This window comes from Plecotus auritus, assembly GCF_963455305.1.
Source record: "Plecotus auritus genome assembly, chromosome: 3".
Lineage (NCBI taxonomy): Eukaryota > Metazoa > Chordata > Mammalia > Chiroptera > Vespertilionidae > Plecotus > Plecotus auritus.
The window spans coordinates 99,758,283-99,778,568 of NC_137772.1; the positions used below are offsets into that span (position 1 = coordinate 99,758,283).

Sequence of the window (20,286 nt, forward strand, 5' to 3'; positions counted from 1 at the left end):
TAGATTCTACAAAAATCAAGATTGTCAACAACTCAGAATCCTCCTTACCTGGGCTTGTCTCTTTTTTCTCTTTGTCTTTCAAAATCCCGTCCTCTGTCCTTTCCATCTCTTGGTTTTTCTTCTATCCTATCTTTTACTTTATACTTTTCTTTATATTTTTTTCCCAGAGCAATATCTTCCTGTAAAGGAGGGGGTGGACTAGGAGTTCGAGGTCCTTTCTTTTTACTTTGGTTGCTTTTTGAATTCCTGAAGATAACACAAAGTTATCATTAGTGGTCCAAATACTTTTGGAAGGTCTAATGGATATTTTTCTCATTTTAACAAACAACATTTTAAAAATGGTGGCATTCCTTTCAATAACTTGCCTTTGAATATTTTTTATACTAGTAATCAATATCTAGGAAAAAAAACAGAAATGAGCAAAGAAATAATTTACTTGTTATTTATATCATTAATACTTATTACATAATTTACAGGGTAGGTGTCTAAGACAGAGGTAGAGTAGGAAGAGATTCAGGAAATGAAATATAAAATAAAACAATTGCATGAACTGGAGGTGGGTTTTTTTAAGCTTATATAGAAAAGTAGATGAAGAAAGTGAAAATCACCTATAGTTCCATCACCCAAGGATAACCATTGTTAAAACCTTGGATATATATTCACACTATTTCCATGTCTCTTTCCCTCCCTCCCCTGCCACACACAATCCTACTTTTTGTACTAAATTTGTATATTTAGTACAAAAAGCTTTTTTGTACTTAATATAATATGGGTATCTGTCTATAACAAAATGTAGATTTAGATTATTATTATTATAGATTGTACAGAATTTCCTTGTATACATATATTCTATAACTTCTTTTAAAAATTACATATTGATAGTTTTTAAATGGCTTCTATACTTTTATCATTACAAAGAACACACAATTATATACACTATAAATGCAATCTTAAGCATTGTTAGTGAACAATTAAATCTTCGAGTCTTATTAAAAAAATCTTTTTACAACATTTAAATTATAAAGATAGTCCTCTAAAATTCTGGAATTTTGTCTTTCATATTTAATCTACCTAGAATTAATTAATAGCTTATCATTTTTCATTTGCCACTTTAAGTAATTTTATCTAAATGGTATAACTTTGAGGCTTTATATACCCCAAATTATCTGTCTTTATGTTATACTTGAACAACAATTTGATTGAATGCAGCATTTTGGTGTCACTATTCTTTTCCCTCAGAACTCTATAAGTACTTTCACACTATCTTCTAAAAAGTCCAAAGAGAGTGCTTTTTTTTTTTTTTCTATGAAAGTTACTTGTTTTTTTCTGCTGGGATGAACGTATTATTCCTTAGACATTAAAAATTTCCCCAAAATGCCCTGCCAGTATGGCTAAATTGGTTGGAGCAACATCCCCATGTTGTGGGTTCAACCCCTGGTTGGGTAGTATGTGGGAGGCAAACAATCTATATATCTCTCTGCCATTGATGTCTCTCTCTAAAAACAAAAATATATTTTTTAAATTCTCAAGATAAATCATTTTCTTTTTTTAAAGCTTTTTCCAGTACTCAGTGAACTATTTCCATCTGAAACCTCAAGTCTTTAAATCAATCTCTTCTACTTTATTTCATCAGTTTGCTATATGACTAAGTATCTCTGGCTTTTTATTATAATTTAATGAATCTCCTGGAACTCTCTTCCATTTCTTAATTTTGTTATTTCCTACAATCCTCTGTTATTTCCTATAATCCTCTGCTTTCCTATAATCTAAATATGTCTTCAAATTTATTTTTCTTTTAAGCAAGACTCATTCTCCTAATTCTAAATTTGGCAATCTCATGATTGCACTATTTTCAGTTTAAAAATTGTTTTTTCTTCCAAAATATATGTCTTCACAGATTGCTCATATTTTCATCAAATGCTCTTATCATGTCAATGCAGTATCCTCTCAAACTGTACTAAAATTATAAATAATTATTTCAATTGTTCCCATTTTCTGTAACAATGAGTATTCAGTCTGGTACTGAGTTTTTAATTAGCCTTTTCATTGCATACATCTGGCAAGTTTTCACTAGCTACTCATTTCACTATCTATTGATTTTATAAATGACGACCTAAGCCTGAATCTCAGAACTTACTTCCTGTGACCTTGAGTTCTCTAATCCAAAGATTCTGTAGCTATAAAAGGATAATGTATAGTAATTTCCTCAAAATGTTGATAAAATTTTAAAAAGATAACACTATAAAAGCAATTGATTTATGGTGACCATTCAGAAAATTTAGTTCTCTTATTCCTTTATCCCTATTTCTTATTATCATAGACTAGAGGCCCGATGCATAAAATTCGTGCAAGGAGGGGGGGGTGTCCTTCAGCCCGGCCTACACCCTGTGGGATTGGGCCTAAACCGGCAGTCGGACATCCCTTGCACAATCCAGCATCACTGGCTCCTAACTGCACACCTGCCTGATTGCCCCTAACAGCTTCTGCCTGGTAGCCTGATTGCCCCCTAACTGCTCCTCTGCCTGCCTGATTGACACCAAACTGCTCCCCTGCCAGCCTGATCGCCCCCAACTGCCCTTCCCTGCAGGCCTGGTTGCCCCTAACTGCCCTCCCCTGCAGGCCTGGTTGCCCCCAACTGCCCTCCCCTACTGGCCTGGTCGCCCCCAACTGCCCTCCCCTGCTGGCCTGATTGCCCACAACTTCCCTCCCCTGCTGGCCATCTTGTGGTGGCCATCTTGTGATGATGTGAGAGTGGCCATCTTGTGGCAGCCGTCTTGTGATGACGTGAGAGCATCACGCGAGGGCACGAGGACCCACCTAGGCTTTTATAGTATAGATAGGGTTAACCACCTAGCAAGTCAGAAATAACCAAATCTCTTTTTCAACTTCGTCTTCTGCCAAGAACCAGATGACAAAAATATCTTATGTGTTTAACAGATCAGTGATAAATGTCTGCATTTCCAAGTATTTCAAAAAGTAATCAATAGTTGGTATCAGTTAAAATAAAAGACAAACAGTAATCAACAGGTATCAGTTAAAATAATAAAAAATTATTTTTTTAAAAGTATTTTGAAGATAAAATAGAGGAATTCTTACCACAAACTTTATTTTAACATTACTGCCTATGACAGAGATTAGCTACATGTTTACTAGAATTAAACTTCAGTCCTGGATATAATGTTTAACCATACTGTACAGACTTTTTTGAAATCAGGTATGGCCATGTGACCAACTTCTGGCCAAAAGAATGTTTGCGGAAGTGATGTATACTATTTCCTGGCCTACTAATGAAAGACTCCCATGCTCCAGTAAGTAGAAAACTATGTAGTTAAATAAATGTAATACTCCAATTAATTTTTTTCTTTACATTCCATTTTTCGGTGTCTTCAAAAACCTAACAAAGTGGAGTCACAGTCAGAAAGAGTCTAGGTTACTGAATCTCCATGCATAGGAGAGCCACCTGTTAATCAGAAATACCCATTTTTACTTCACTTGAATGAGAAATAAACTTCTGTGTGTTAAACTCACATTTGGTATTAAATTATTATAAAAACTAGGCCCTGGCCGGTGTTTGTCGGTGGTTAGAGCATTGGCTTGTGCACCGAAGGGTCTCAGGTTTGATTCCTGGTCAAAGGGATATAACTGGATTGCAGGTCCGATCCCAGGCCCCAAATGGGGTGTGTACAGGAGGCAACCAATCTATGTGTCTCTCTCACATAGATGTTTCTCTCTCCCCACCCCTCCTCCTCCCTACCTTCCACTCCCCCACCCCCCAAAAAAAAGGAAAAAAAATCAAAATATCCTTGGGTGAGGATTAACAACACACACACACAAACAAAAACCTATTATAACAACCAGGATTATCCCAATATACTCACTAAAGTACAGAATTTCTTCACATTACTATAAAACGTATATGTGGTTGGAAAATACACTTAAGTTATAGGTATAGGGATTTCAAGTGCATTCCAATTGAATGGGCTAAATTGGTTTTCAATGTTTTGAAGTCAAGAGGGTCTTTCAACATTTTTTAAGTCAATTGATTATTCTCTAGTGGCACAGAGCCCACTTCCTATTTGTGGCATACAGCACAATTAAATACTTCTATCACTTTTAGATCCTTTCTCTCTCTCTCCCCAAAACGACTTCTTTTAAAGAGCCTTTGACATACTTCATATATCTTTGTACAAAGAGCTATAAAGAAAAATTTACTTAATAAAAAGTAAGAAACAATGTAGATCAAGCATGTCAAACTCAAAGGCTATCACAGGTCATATAAACAAGGTTTAAGTTTATGTGGGCTGCAAAAAACCAAAAGCTTCAATTTTCACAGAAACATAGGTTTATTTCAATAGAGACATGCTGAATACAAGGGCCTGAAATAAATGAGTAATCATTAACATAAAATAGAACATTTTAATAAAAACTAATATTTTTTCTTGAACATTAGCTTAGACACTGAATTAATAAGCTTAACGCAAATAAACCTATTTTTTTTGTTCTCCAAAAACGAAATATTTTCTATTGTGCACACCAAATGTCAGTCCAAGACTAATGACGTGGCAATCGGCTGCTTAAATATTCACTGCTAGAATTAGTGGAGAGAAATGGTGTGCCTGCGTGTAAGGCATGTAAGGCGCGTAAGCGAAATGAATGCAACATGATTATAATAATCAGTCATTAGCGAACGTTGTAATTCGTTATTAATAACTAGAGGCCCGGTGCATGAAAATTCATGTACTGGAGGGGGGTCCTTCAGTCTGGCCTTCCCCCTCTCACAGTTCGGGAGCCCTCAGGGGCGGGAGGCAACCCGGCGAGCAGGGGAAGGCGATGCCCCCATCACACCTCTGCTGCTGCCACTGCCAGCAGCACAAGCTCGGCCAGCCCTGGTTACCTGAGCCTCGGGCGTCGGCTGAGCAGCTGCCATCTGAGGCTTGCCTACACCTCGGGGGTCGGCTGGGCAGCCACCATCCAAGGCTTGCCTGCACCTCGGGCCGGCCCTGGGCAGCTGGGCAGCCGCCATCCAAGGCTTGCCAGTGCCTCGAGCCGGCCCTGGGCAGCTGGGCAGCCACCATCCAAGGCTTGCCTGCACCTCGGGCCGGCCCTGGGCAGCTGGGCAGCCGCCATCCAAGGCTTGCCAAGTGCCTCGAGCTGGCCCTGGGAGGCTGGGGGATGAGGGGACTGGGTGCCACCATTTTGTGGCTGTGGATGCTGCCATCTTTGAGGGCATGGCAGTCAATTAGTATATTCCCTCCTTATTTGCTGTGGGTGCCTCCATCTTTGTGAGGGCATGACTGTCAATTAGCATATTCCCTCTTTATTAGATAGGATTAAGTATAATAGGATATTGTAAAAATTAAGTTATGAAATTTTTATTAAAACATTCCTTACATACCGTTATATTGGCTAGGCTGCAAAATTATTCGTTGTGAGCCACATGTGGCCCTTGGGCCGTGAGTTTGACATGCTTGATGTAGATGGCCAAAACAGATAATACATTTGCTGATTCCAAGCCACACTATATCTCACATATCAACATAAAGTTTACTATCAGGCTATATATCTCACAATGAAAGTAAAAGAAAACTGGCAGCTCTCAGGGAAAATGGTCAGCTTTAATTTGTAATTATCTCTGCCTCCCCAATTTGATAACCATGTAAGACTAAGACCCAGAAGTTTGTTTACCTGATTGTTACCTCAGTTGACTTACTGGCATTGGTTGCAACATTCCACTGAATTTTAACTGAAATTCTAATCCTTACTTGTTGCTTAATATAATGTCTTCAAACAGTTTATAGTATGACCAAGAAATGAAACTGAAAGCTGATGATCTGACACACTCTAGGTAAAGTAAACTGCATAGCTAAAGAAATGGTATGTGCAATGCAATGTTTTCTTTGTACCTATAATGTATTGTTTTCCAGATCCTTCTGCTTCTATTATTAAATTAATGGTAAATCTTAAAGTCAACAACATTGTAGAATACAGGAAATATCAGTTAAGTCAATAAGTAATTACTCATGCTAAATATTTATCACAAGATAAGTGAGCTACTAAAAAGCAGTAAGAGATGACTACATGAAAAAGAACAGGATACAACTAACCACTCAGCTAAATAGTTATGATTTCTATGAAAAGATTAAATTTCAAAGATTCTATTTTCTTGCATAAAAGATTTTATAAATAGAAAGAATAAGAAAATAAAAAGAATATTTCTGGTATGTTGTTTTTTGAGAGGAAAATGAATGAAATTGAGGAAAAGTTAATAATTGGTTAGCCAAGTGGATATAGAGCAAGTAGGGGTAAATCACATCACTCTATATTTAACCTCTTCCATATCACTTGCCATATTTACTCAATCCCAGGAGCAAAGGACAGGATCAAGTCAACTCTACAAAGTGCCTTATTAAAATGCAAAACTCTATGCAAACTAGGTGCTTTGCGGAGATAGAACAATGAACCATCAAGATCCCAATATAGCCTGGCCAGTGTCACGCAGTGGTTGAGCACTGACCTATGAACCTGGAGGTCAGTGCACATGCCCAGGTTGCAGGTTTGGTCTCCAGTAAGGGGCATACAGGAGGCAGCCAAATCAATGTTTCTCTTTCACACTGATGTTTCTCCCCCTCCCTCCCCCTCTCTCCAAAATCAATAAAAATATATATTAAAAAAAAAATCCCAGCCCTAACCAGTTTGGCTCAGTGGATAGAGCGTCGGCCTGCGGACTGAAAGGTCCCAGGTTCGATTCCGGTCAAGGGCATGTACCTTGGTTGCGGGCACATCCCCAGTAGGAGGTGTGCAGGAGGCAGTTGGTCGATGTTTGTCTCTCACTGATGTTTCTAACTCTCTATCCCTCTCCCTTCCTCTCTGTAAAAAAGCAATAAAATATATTAAAAAAAAAATCCCAATCTACAAGGGGCTTAAATTTAATAGAGGTTGTAAAAACATGTATGCCACAGCTAAAATATAATACAAACAATAATTAATATTATGAGGGGGATATAAGTAAAATTTGATACACACAAAGGGAATACAAATTATGTTCAGTAAAGAAAAACGGAAAAACTTAGCAGAAAGATAAAAATTGAGTTAGACACTGAAGGATTAAAGATGGAAGACTATAGAAGGATGTTTGGATAAAAATACTGAAAGATCAAAGTAAAACATCATTTTAAAAAACCTGAATTTCACTAAAGAGCATGGAAACCACTGAGTTTTTCAATGATATAATTGGAATTGTTCTCAAGATTTCTCTTACAACATTTGTAAAATAAACGGGCTGGGGTATCTGATTCTTTATATGTGTGGGGAATAGATACTAGATAAAGGCGATATAATTAGTGAGTGATATAATAACCTAGGCAAAAAAGTAACCAGAATCTGAAATAGGATTAGAGCCTCTGGAAACTAGAAGAAAGGAGTAAAATATGAGTTTCATTATGGGTTCAGATAGAGAGGGTTTTCAACTGGTCAAAAGTTGGGAAGAGATTTTTATTTAGCATTTTCCTTAAACAAAATCAGTGTATGTACTTTAATTAAAATTTAAATAGTACAGCATGTCTTATGCCTTATTCTCAGTCCTGCAATGTAACAATATTCAATCATTTCTGTTTTTATTTCTTCAACTGGCTACTACAATAAAACTAAATAATATATTATTACTGCTACATACATACTGTAAAGAATTTAATCTCTTGATCATGTACACAAGACAAAAATTAAGTTCATTATGTATCATGTCTAATAGCTAAAAACTAGAAACAACTTAAATATTCAACAAGGTAGATTAATATGTAATATAAATACGAAAAAAACTAAAGCTGCATATATCAATACATATAAATTTAAAATATGTTAAGTGAAAAAGTTTTAATGTATCTGTATTAAGATTAAACTGATGAAAATACTATATATTGCAAAATAATACATACTATGAAAGTAAAAAGACATGCACAAGTATAAAACAAAATTAAAGAGGGGAAAAACAGGAAATATTATGTTTCATTTCTTAAAAAATAAGTTCTGAAGCATATGTAGATGTGACAGATATTTGTTTTATTATTCTGTATCTTCATTTGTTACATTAAATACTGAATGTATTAAAAGTATCCTTCTGCAATCTACTAATTCCTTAGAGTATAATTTCAGAAAAAGCTATTTCTTTCCAGTACTATTTATCACCCTACTAACCTTTGCTGGTCCAACATGGGAGAGGATACTGTAGTTGTCTTCCTGTCCTTCTTGCTAGTTGAAGATGATGACTTAGGGCTTGATTTTCGCTTTGGAGATTTGCTAGACTTTCTTAGAGAAGGCGATGGAGATAACTTCGATCTAACCATTTCTGGTGAAACCTTTTAAAAAATTCAGTAAGTCAATTCAGAAACTCCTCCAGTCATGGTTATAATAATCAGGCAGGAAAGCATGGGTTTTTAAACCATACCAAAACTAAGATGAAATATTAAGTGTTATTACGATAGCCATGTATTGATAGTAGTCAGACTTATGAACCTATGCTTTTAAACAAAATGCTAATTAACTCCCTTAAATAATACTAATACCAAGAAAACAAAATGAAGTTATGAAATTTCAAAATCTCCTAAAAAAAATCACAAATTATATTCAAATAAATTCTCTCTCTACCCTTTAGTAATGAAACAATTATTCTAGAAATAGCATGGGCCTAAACAACAGACATATATATATTCAAATCCCATTTTACATTAGTTGGTGACTCTGGACAACAGAACTTCAGTTTTGTTCACCTGTTTATTATCTATTTAACTAATAGAGTAATGTGAAGATTAAATGATTAACACATATGAAGTGACTGATATAGAGCAAGTTGACCAATATGTGTATCAACAGCCCAATACAATTTAAGATGTGCCAAGAAGCTAATGAGTTCTCTGGTCAATATTCACGTTGATGTTAATCGACTAACACAGTGGTCGGCAAACTCATTAGTCAACAGAGCCAAATATCAACAGTACAACGATTGAAATTTCTTTTGAGAGCCAAATTTTTTAAACTTAAACTTCTTCTAACGCCACTTCTTCAAAATAGACTCGCCCAGGCTGTGGTATTTTGTGGAAGAGCCACACTCAAGGGGCCAAACAGGCTGTGGTATTTTGTGGAAGAGCCACACTCAAGGGGCCAAAGAGCCGCATGTGGCTCGCGAGTCGCAGTTTGCCGACCACTGGACTAACATATTTCAATAAATAGCATACCTCCTTTTTAATAATAATTTCTTCTCTCTTTTCCATGTTTTCTTGTTCCAGCTTCATTAATTCCCTCTGTATCTTCTGACGCTTCATTTCCAATGACAACTCATGAACATAATCATAATTAATATCTCCATTGTCAGAATCTTTAAACAAAAAATCTCATTACTTTTAAGAAACTATCATAATAATCTCTATAAAATCTAGAGAATCTTTTCAAATAATTTTTATACAAATCAAAATAGTAGAGCTTTTATTAGATTAACATACGTCTAAAAGATAAAAGAAATATATAATGTTTCTATAAAGGATTAAAATCAATATGGCTGATTTATGAAAAGCCAAGTATTTTTAAGGTTTCTGGATTTGCTGGAAGTAATTTTGGGTTGTTGGGAGTTGGAGTTTTGATTAAGAGATGGGATTTTTAAAAGATAAAATAAAACACTCAATTATAAATCCTAAGCATTAAACATACCAAAGCCTTCAATATTACACGCTGCATATAAAATGAATCATTACCTCCTTAATTTTCTTAAAGACTCATTAGTACTAAATAAAGGTTACATTAGTTGGGCAATATATTGCTTCCACAGTTGCTGTTTTTTTTAAATTAGTGGTACAATTGATTTGTAACTAAATACGGTTAACTATTTTTAACACTAATGTGTACATGAGCTAATTTCTGAAGGATCTATAACATTTTCATTAAAAGTGATTTGTACTAGTTCCTTAGATTAGAACTGTACATCTCCTCAGTGGATCTGATACTATGTTTCTATTTCCATTCATCTCTTCCAATGGAGGTAGGTAGCAAGGAAGAAACTTGGTTAAGGAAAAGAAAAGTAAGAGTGGTGTGCAGAGCTATTTCATTATAATACATACAAGTTTTCAATGGCTATTGGCACCGCACCCAACATCTTATTCTCATACTATCTAATAAAGAGGGAATATGCTAATTGACCATCACTCCGTCACAAAGATGGCTGTACCCACAGCTGAAGCCAAGTTCCCATAAGGAGACTTAACAAGCAATCAGCAGGGACCTGAGGCTATGCCCTCCCCGGCCCCGTAGGGCTAGACAGAGGACCTCAGGCCGCATCCCCCATCCAGCAGGGCTTGACAGGGGACCTCAGGCCGTGCCCCTCGCCTGGTGTCAGGCTGGGGGACCTCAGGCCATGCTCCCCACCCCAGCGCCAGACCAGGGGACCTGAGGCCATGCCCCCCGCCCGGCAGGGCTTGACGGAAAACCTCAAGGTGCGCTTCCCATCCTGGTGCTGGGCTAGGGGACCTCAGGCTGCTCCCAGTGCCAGGCTGGGGGACCTCAGGCCACACCCCCCACCAGATGGGGCTCGACAGGGGACCTCAGGCCATACCCCCCACCAGATGGGGCTCGACAGGGGACCTCAGGCCACGCCCCCCACCCCAGCACCAGGCTGGGGGACCTCAGGCCGCACCCTCCGCCCCAGCATTGGGCCAGGGGACCTGAGGCTGGGTCCCCCTGCCTGGCTGGGCTTGACAGGGGACCTCAGGCCGTGCCCCCCACCCAGCAGGGCTTGACAGAGGACCTCAAGGTGCACCCCCAGTGCTGGGTCGGGGGAACTCAGGCCATGCCCCCCACCCCAGCACCAGGCTGGGGAACCTCAGACCGCACCCCCCACCTGGTGGGGCTTGACAGGGGACCTCAGGCCACGCCCCCTGCCCTAGTGCCAGGCCAGGGGACCTGAGGCCATGACCCCGGCCTGGCAGGGTTTGATAGGGGACGTCAAGGTGCGCTTCCTGTCCTGGTGCTGGTCTAGGGGACCTCAGGCTGTTCCCCCCGCCCCAGTGCCAGGCTGGGGGACCTCAGGCAGTGCTCCCCACCAGGTGGGGCTTGACAGGGGACTTCAGGCCATGCCCCCCACCCTGGCACCAGGCCGGGGGACCTAGGCTGCACCCCCCCGCCCCAGTACCAGGCCAGGGGACCTGAGGCTGCGCCCCACTGCCCAGCGGGGCTTGATGGGGGACCTGAGGCTTCACCCCCCTGCTGGTGGGGCTTGACGGGGGACCTCAGACCATGTCCCCGACCCAGCGGGGCTTGACAGGGGATCTCAGGCCATGTCCCCCACCTGGCGGGGCTTGATGGGGGACCTCAAGGCATGCCCCCCGCCCCGGTCTGGGCTGGGGGACCTCAGGCCACGCCCCCCGTACTGGTATTGGGCCAGGGGCACTGAGGCTATGTCCCCTGCCTGGCGGGGCTGGACAAGGGTGGGACTGGCCAGGTCTGGATCTAGCCCAATGGGGGCAGGGGCCGGCCAGGTCTGGGTCTCATGCGATTTTGAGGCACATGTGGGTGGGCAGGAACTTGACTCTGGGTCCCGTGGTACGCCCCAGACTCTGACAGAAGAAGGTTTTCATATACATTTTACTAATTTTCTTTCATCTCTGACACTTCTTTTATAGAGAAAGGGCAAACAGCAATATTAAATTATTTCCTCTAATTAATCCCCTTTTAATGTGCACGAATTTCGTGCACCGGGCCACTAGTTTGCTATAAATGCCAAGAAGCCTGGAGGTGGGAATTTTACTGACTTCTAACCTAACACATGACTAGTTGGGCTTGATGGATTACAAAATGAGGTACCTTCTCAAACTATATTTTTAGCACTTACGATCACCATTTCTTAACCAGGAGTAAAGAAATAAAATGAACTAAAAACCAAAGATAACTAGTTCTACTTGACTGCTTAAAGCACAAGAAAATGGAAATCATTGTCATGTATGGATAAAATACAATAGAATGTCAACTATCCACTTATGCATGGGGACTGAGTGTAGCAAACCAGGTGCACTGGTTATGTATGTTATCTGTGTGATTAAACTTGATTACTCATGTTATATTAGAATATGACAACTTCTCAGTAGATATATAAACTAGACTAACACATGTTTGTCAGTCACAAAACAATCATTAAGTGGCATATAACATTTACTAAGTAAAATAACTAGAGATAGTGAATTAAATTAAAAATGGATCTATCTAGTTACTATTTTACTTCCCACTGAACATAGATCAGTAAATAATAGGGTTGAAAGACATGGTTTGATTGTATTCTTAAATTATTAATAGACATATGAAATTTTATAACCAAATACTAAGGGTAAAACAAAGAGTATTAACAATAATACTGTGCCCATCAAAAAGCTGCTGTGTGGAAATATCACCAGTACAGAATACATGTAAGAACTGAGAAGTTGGCTTTCAGACTTCATTCCCAACCACCCAACCAAGGAAGTAGGCCTGAACAGTTAAAACATGTCAAAGACAATGTATGTACTACAGCTAATTTGCTTAAAGGGAAGTTGAGTCTTTAATCAGAAACTATTCTTATTTTATGCATATTTTTATAATCAAAAGAAAGATGCCCTTCTACTCCATAAGAAATGGGCTACAAAGTAGGTATGTTGTTAATAAACGTATTTTTTCCCATCACCATTTTTCTCCTCTATGCCCTCTTCCAGCTCCACCACTGCTGCACAATCACCACACTGTTTTGCTGTCCATGTCCATGAGTTCTATCTCTTTTTTGCTCAATCCTTCCACCTACCCCCAAATGCTCCTTCCCACTGATAGTGACTGCAAGTGACAGTCTCCTGATCAAAATAGCAACAAAATAATTACAATTGCCTTATTAAAATTAATTCATATAGATGATTCTGTCATCAGAAAAACATAATTAAAATGGCATATTTAAGGCAATTTTAAAAATTATATAACAAAAATACATAAGGTTTACTTTCTTTATATATAAAGAATTCTTACCAATTAAAAAAAGAATAGGCAAAAGACATAAACAGGCAATTTACAAAAAGAAAGAAATGTAAATGATATATAAATATGATATTTTCATATATTAAAGAGCCATTTTTTTCTAATTAGAATATTAGGTATTGGCAAAGGTACATATAAAAAAATGTTGATTCTCTAGTGATAGCAATATGAACTAGTACATCTATCCTGGAAAATAGTTTGGCAATATGGGTAAAGCTTTAAGAACATTCTGAACTTTTAGCAATTTTACTTTTAGTAATTGTATACAAATAATCATCTATATATAGAAAATCTATATATATAAAAGCCAAGTGACTGGAATGACCGGTTGCTATGATGAGCACTGCAGTGGCCAACCTGCCCAATGGGGCCCCGATCAGCCCCCCAACCTTCTGCAGCCCCACCCCAGGACGGCCCTCCCCCAATTGGGGGCGGGGCTGGCCAGCCAACCTCCCATGTACTCTCCCCCCACCAGAACCACCCCCCATCAGCCCCCATTGGGGTGGGTGGACGGACCCCACCTGTGCATGAATTCATGCACAGGGCCTCTAGTTTATATTAATAAAAGGGTAATATGCAAATTGGTCAGGACAGGACGCCCTCACAGTAACAGCAGGCTGCGTGGGGCCACAAGGCCAGCAGGGAAGTTAATGAGGGACAAACAAATGACTGAACAGCAGGCTGCGTTGGGCAACCTGGCGGGCAGGGGGGTTAGTGAGGGACAACCAAACGACTGAATAAGCAGGCTGCGTGGGGCAACCAGGTAGGCGGCGGGGGGGGGGGGGCAGTTGGGGGCAATTAGGCTGGTGGGAGGGGGGGCAGTGAGGGGCAACTAGGACAGCAGGAGGGGGGGAATTGGGGGTGACCAGGCCAGCAAGGGGGGGGAAGTTGGGGGTGACCAGGCAAGCAGGCCAGTGGGGGGTCAGTGAGGGGCAACCAGGTCGGCAGAGGGGGCAGTGAGGGGTGACAAGGCTGGCGGGGGGGGGGGGGGAGGGGAGTTTGGGGCCATCAGGCTGGCAGGCAGAGATGGTTAGGGGTGATCAGGCTGGCGGGGCAGTTAGCAGTGATTAGGCAGGCAGGTAGGTGAGCAGTTAGGAGCCAGCGGTGCCGGATTATGAGAGGGATGTCCAACAGCTGGTTTAGTCCTGGGGATCGGGCCTAAACTGGCAGTTGGACATCCCCTGAGGGGTCCCAGATTGGAGAGGGTGCAGGCTGGGCTGAGTGGAGCCCATGTGCATGAATTTCATGCACCGGGCCTATAGTAGATATATAAAAAGTATAACAATTAACATGTCAAGCGCCCAGCCTGTTTTGTCTTCCGGACGGAAAGTATAATGTCAGTCACCGGTGACTGACATGGGGCTTAACGTGTTAGACTATATACCAGGTGCACGGGTTAATAATGCGGATTTTGTATTCAAAGAAAACACGATAATTTCAAGAGAAACATCAAAAGTGCTTTATTCAAAGTAATGTCCATTGCTAGCTACAAATTTCCCCCATCTTTCAGGTAATTTGTGGATACCATCCCAATAGAACTTTTCTTGTTTTGAGGCAAATCATTCAGAGACCCAATTTTCCACTTCTTCATACGTTTTGAAGTGCTACACAGAAAGTGGGTGTGCCATCGATCGGAACAAGTGGTAATCTGAAGGAGCAAGGTCTGGTGAATACAGCGGGTGGGTTAATACTTCCCAGGCAAGATCTTTTAACGTGTCTTTAACTGGTTTTGAAGTGTGTGATGGTGCATTATCATGAAGCAAAATTACTTTGCCGTGTCTTCTGGCCCATTCTGGTCAGTTCACGATCAAAGTGTGCTTCAAATTGATTATTGTTGGTAGTAATCAGTATCAACAATTTCACCTGGTTTTAGAAGCTCATAATACACCACACCTTCCTGATCCCACCAAACGCAGAGCATTTTCTTCTTTCCGAAGCGATTTGGCCTTGCAGTCGATGTTGATGGTTGACCTTGATCAACCCATGATTTTGTGCATTTGGGATCTCCAAATAAATCCACTTTTCATCGCCAGTCACAGTTCGATGTAAAAAAGACTTTCTTTCGTGCTGTTGAAGCAACATTTTACTGAAGACTTTTCAGTTTTCCATTTGTCTTTCGTTCAGTTGATGTGGCACCCATTTTCCTTCCTTTAAAATCTTTCCCATTGCTTATAAACGATTGGAAAGTGTTTGCTGAGCAATGTTTAATCTTTCTGCAAGTTGTTTTTGAGTTTGACATCCATATTCATCCAATAATGCTTGTAATTGTTGGTCTTCAAACTTTTTCGGTTGACCTCGATGTTCTTTATCTTTCACACTGAAATCATCACTTTTAAACATGAGATGGAGCATGTTTACCATAAGCTTCCTGAAGTATACGAAAACTTTCAGCAGCACTTTTCTTCAAAATAAAGTAATGAATTAAAACTTCCCGCAAATGCTCTTTTGACATGAAATTTGACATTTTTAATGTAAAAATATCTATGATGTTAACACCTTCAGAAAATTTGACATAATGGAAGTTTTAAAGCTTGCTGTAAATACAACAAAATAGCATACCTATCAAATTGCATATATATCAACATATGTGTAACTCCATCTATTGAAAAAAATCCCATTATTAACCTTTACACCTGGTATATATTTAAGTACTTCTTTTTGTCTTTTATTTCTGGGCAATTTGATTTTATTCTTTTTCACGTGTAAAACAGTGATTAGACATTTCTAGAACATATGAAGTGACAACCTGATAAGCCTAGTAGTAGCAACCTGGCATCATACATAATTATCACAATACTAGAGGCCTGGTGCACGAAATTCGTGCACGGGGTGGGGGGTGTCCCTCAGCCCAGCCTGCACCCTCTCCAATCTGGGACCCCTCGAGGGATGTCCGACTGCCCGTTTAGGCCCGATCCGGACATCCCTCTCACAATCCAGGACTGCTGGCTTCCAACTGCTCGCCTGCCTGCCCTCCTGATTGCCCCTAACTGCTTCTGCCTGCCAGCCTGATCACCCCCTAACCACTCCCCTGCCAGCCTGATTGATCTCTAATTGCTCCCCTGCCAGCCTGTTTGCCCCCAACTTCCCTCCTCTGCTGGCCTGGTCACCCCTAACTGCCCTCCCCTGCAGGCTCGATCACCCCCAATTGCCCTCCCTTGCAGCCTGGTCCCTCCCTACTGCCCTCCCCTGCTGGCCTGATCACCCACAACTGCCCTCCCTTGCAGGCCTGGTCCCTCCCAACTGCCCTCCCCTGCTGGCCATCTTGTGGTGGCCATCTTGTGTCCACATGGGGGCAGGATATGTGACCACATGGGGGCAGCCATCTTGTGTGTTGGAGTGATGGTCAATCTGCATATTACTATTTTATTAGATAGGATAGAGGCCTGTTGCATGGGTGGGGGCCAGCTGGTTTGCCCTGAAGGGTGTCCCGGATCAGGGTAGGGGTTCCCTTGGGGTGTGGGGCAGCCTGGGCGAGGGTCCTGTGGTGGTTTGCAGGCCGGCCACACCCCCCGGCGACCCAATCAGAGGCTCTGGAATCTGGTATTTATTTATCTTCTGTAATTGAAACTTTGTAGCCTGGAGTGCAGCCAAGCCTTCTGCTCCCTCGTGGTGGTAGCCATTTTTGTTGGGATTTATTTATCTTCTATCATTGAAACTGTGTAGCCTTAAGTGGAGGCCTGAGCCGGCCAGGGTGTGCGGAAAGCTTGGCTTCCTCCATCACCGGGGAAACCCAAACCTCCCTCTTGCTCTCTCTCTGTGGCTGCAGCCATCTTGGTTGGGGCTAATTTGCATACCCGCTCCTGATTGGTTAGTGGGCGTGGCTAGTGGGTGTAGCGGAGTGATGGTTAATTTGCACATCACTCTTTTATTAGATAGGATTATTGACTATTGTTCCTTATTGACATTACATTCCAAGGGCTATTTTATAATTGTCAATTTACACTTCTTAATCCGTTCATCTTTTTCAGCAGGTTTCCCAAAGCCCCACCCATCTAGCAATAATCAGTATATTCTCCATATCTATGAGCCTGTTTCGGTTTTGCTTGTTAATTGTTTTTAGATTCCACAAAAAATGAAATCATGTATTTGTATTTCTCTGTCTGACTTATTTCGCTTAGCATAATACCTTCTAGGTCCATCCATGTTGTCTCAAATGGTAAGATTTCATTCTTTTTTATAGCCAAGTATTATTACATTGTATATATTTACCACATCTTCTTTATCCAGTCATTTATTGACAGGCATTTAGGCTGCTTCCATATATTGGGTATTGTAAATAATGCTGCAATAAACATAGGGATGTACATATTTCAAATTAGTGTTTTGGACTTCTTTGGCTTGATACCCCAGAAGTGGAATTGCTGGGTCATAAGGTGTTTCTATTTTTAATTACTAAGGAATCTCCATGTTTTCTATAATGGCTGCACCAATTTGCAATCCCACCAACAGTGGATGAGGGCTCCCTTTTCTCCACATTCTTGACAACACTTAATTGTTTATTTATTCTGACAGGTGTGATATCTCATTGTGTGTTAATTTGCAATTCTCTAATAATTAGTGACACTGAGCATCATTTCATATATCGACTGACCATATGTTTGTCCTCTATGTATTTATTTATTTTTTTCTTGTAATTGATGCCTAGTTTCATAGCATTGTGGTAAAAAAAAAACAAAACATGCTTGGTATGATTTCAATCTTCTTAAATTTATTGGGACTTGTTTTGTGGACTAACATGTGGTCTATTGTGGAAGAATGTTCCATGTACACTTAAAAACAATGTATATTCTATTGCTTTGGGGGTGAAATGCTTTAAGCATGTGTTCCAATGTGTTTTTGAAGGCTGTTGTTTCCTTATTGATTTTCAGTCTAGATAGCTATCCATTAATGTCATTGGGGTGCTAAGTCCCCCACTATGACTGTATTACTGTCAATCTCTCCCTTTGTCCGTATGTGCTTTATATTTAGGCGCTCCTATGTTGTTTCATAAAAGTTTATAAGTGTTATGCTACCCCAGGTATTTTTTGTTTCCATTTGCATGAAATATCTTTTTTCATCCCTTTACTTTCAGTCTGTATCTATCGATCTGAAATTGGTCTCTATGTATGAGTGGTATTTTCTTTTCTATTCAGCTACCTTATATCTTTTGATTGGAGCATTTAATCCACTTACATTTAAAATGATTACTAAAAGGTACATAGTTATTGCCATTTTATTATTTGTACTTATGACTCCTCTTCCTCCTTCCCTCCCCTCCTTTTGCTTCTTCTTATTCTTCAAGAAGTCCCTTTAACATTTCTTGTAAGACTGGTTTGGTGGTGACTAACACCTTTAGCTTTCTCTTGTCTGGAAAGCTCTTTATCTCTCCTTTAATTTTTAATGATAGCCTTGCTAGGTAGAGTAGTCTTGATTGTAGGTCCTTACATTTCTTCACTTTTAATATTTCATGCCAATCCCTTCTGGACTGCAAAGTTTCTATTGAGAATAAAGCTGACAGTCTTATGAAAGCTCCCTTGTAGCAACTAATGGAATTACTGGATTAGTATGTACATTCCTTTTGCCAGGTTAGGAAAATGTTCAGTCATTATATCTTCAAATATGTTCTCAATTCCTTGCTCTCTCTTGTCCATCTGGGACCTGTGATGTGAAAGTTGTTACGCTTAGTGTTATTCCAGAGGTCCTTTAAATTATCCTCATTTAAAAAAATTCTTTTTGCTTTTTGATGTTCTGATTGGGTGTTTTCTGCTATCTTGTCTTCCAAATTGCTGATTCGATCCCCTGCTTCATCTTATCTACTGGATTCCTTCTAGTGTAGTCTTCAATTCAGTTACTGTATTCTTCATTTCTGACTGGTCCTTTTCTTATGGTTTCTATGTCCTTTTAAATGCTTACTATCTCTGTTTGAGTTTACACTGAGATCATCCATTCTTCCCCTAAAGTCCCTGAGCGGCCTTATAACTACTGTTTTTAACTCTGCATCTGGTATTTGGTTGCTTCCATTCCATATAATCATTTTTCTGGGGATTTCTCTTGTTCTTTCATTTAGGTCATATTTCTTTATATCCTCATTTTGGCTTCCTCTCTGTGTTTGCTTCTATGTACTAGGTAGATCTGCTATGTCTCCCAATCTTGGCAGGATGGTCTTATGATATAAGTGACCCAGGAGGCCCAGTGGTGCAGTCACCCTGATCACCTGAGCCAGGAATTGTAATGTGCCACCCTACTGTAGTTGAACCTTAATTGCTATTGGCACATCAGGGAATAGGGTTGACCCATAGGCTAACTGGCTGTGAGGACTAACCACAACCACAGAGCACAAACTGCTTTGTGGTGGCTCTCCCCATGGAACAGGATTCACCCCAGCAGGGCTCTGGTGCCTGCTAAGACCACCCATTGTGTGTGCTGCTTGAGGAGTTAATTGGGTGGTATTCTGTTATGATCTCAAATTAGCTACAAGGTGTATTGGTTCTGGGGCCTTTTGGGTAGGTTTCTGGTGTAGGCCAAGGTCTGCTGCTCCCTATGATAATCTGGGGTTACCTGGTAGAACATACAAAGTGATCTATAGTTGGCAGCTGCCTGTGCTGGGCCTGGAGGCATGTGGGAGAGGCCATGATGCTAAAATCAAGACTGGCGGCACCAGTACCAGGCTTGGGGCCAGAGAAAAATGCACATGATACCCTGAGGCCAGCTGCCAGCTGCCCATAAGGTTCAGTCACTGAAAGAGTTGCAGGCTATACACAAGTTGGGTGAGACAGAGTCTCAAAGAGCAGAATTGGGGGAGTGGTGTTCACCAGGTTAATACAGATTCAGATTTGGTACCAGTGCCAACCCAAGGGCCACTCAGCAAGAGGGACAGGTCATAGCTGCTGCCTGCCTGGTGCCTATGGACTTCCAAGAGTTTTGAAGAAAAGACTGTAGCTGATCACTTGATCAAGCCTGGCTGCCAACTGCTGAAAGAGCCTGTGGTGGTGCGTGTACGGGATCCCTCTGCAAATGAGATATTCCTCCCAATTCTCAATTACCTCTGGGTGTGGGGCCAACCCGTTTTGCATCTCTGCCGGGCTACCAGTCTTGACATGGCTACTTTATAACTTTAGTTATAGGGCTACTATTCAACTAGTCTTCAGATGGTTATCCAGACTGACTGTTCTATAATTTAGTTATAGTGCCAATGTGGTCATAAGAAAAGGCAACCACAGAGTTTACCTCTTCTGGCTTCCTGACTGGACATTAAAAATATTTGGAAAAACATGTAAA

At 40.6% G+C, this 20,286-nt stretch overlaps 1 protein-coding gene across 1 annotated transcript in view; it reads right to left on the bottom strand.

Annotated features, from left to right (window-relative positions):
• ZC3H13 (zinc finger CCCH-type containing 13) overlaps positions 1-20,286 on the bottom strand; it is a 154,000-nt gene that overhangs the window by 84,180 nt on the left and 49,534 nt on the right. The window contains exons 6-8 of the mRNA XM_080662520.1: positions 9,228-9,367; positions 8,191-8,351; positions 49-246 (exon numbers count right to left, since the gene is read on the bottom strand). Coding sequence (XP_080518646.1) covers positions 49-246; positions 8,191-8,351; positions 9,228-9,367 — 499 coding nt within the window. The remainder of the gene's footprint in view (positions 1-48; positions 247-8,190; positions 8,352-9,227; positions 9,368-20,286) is intronic.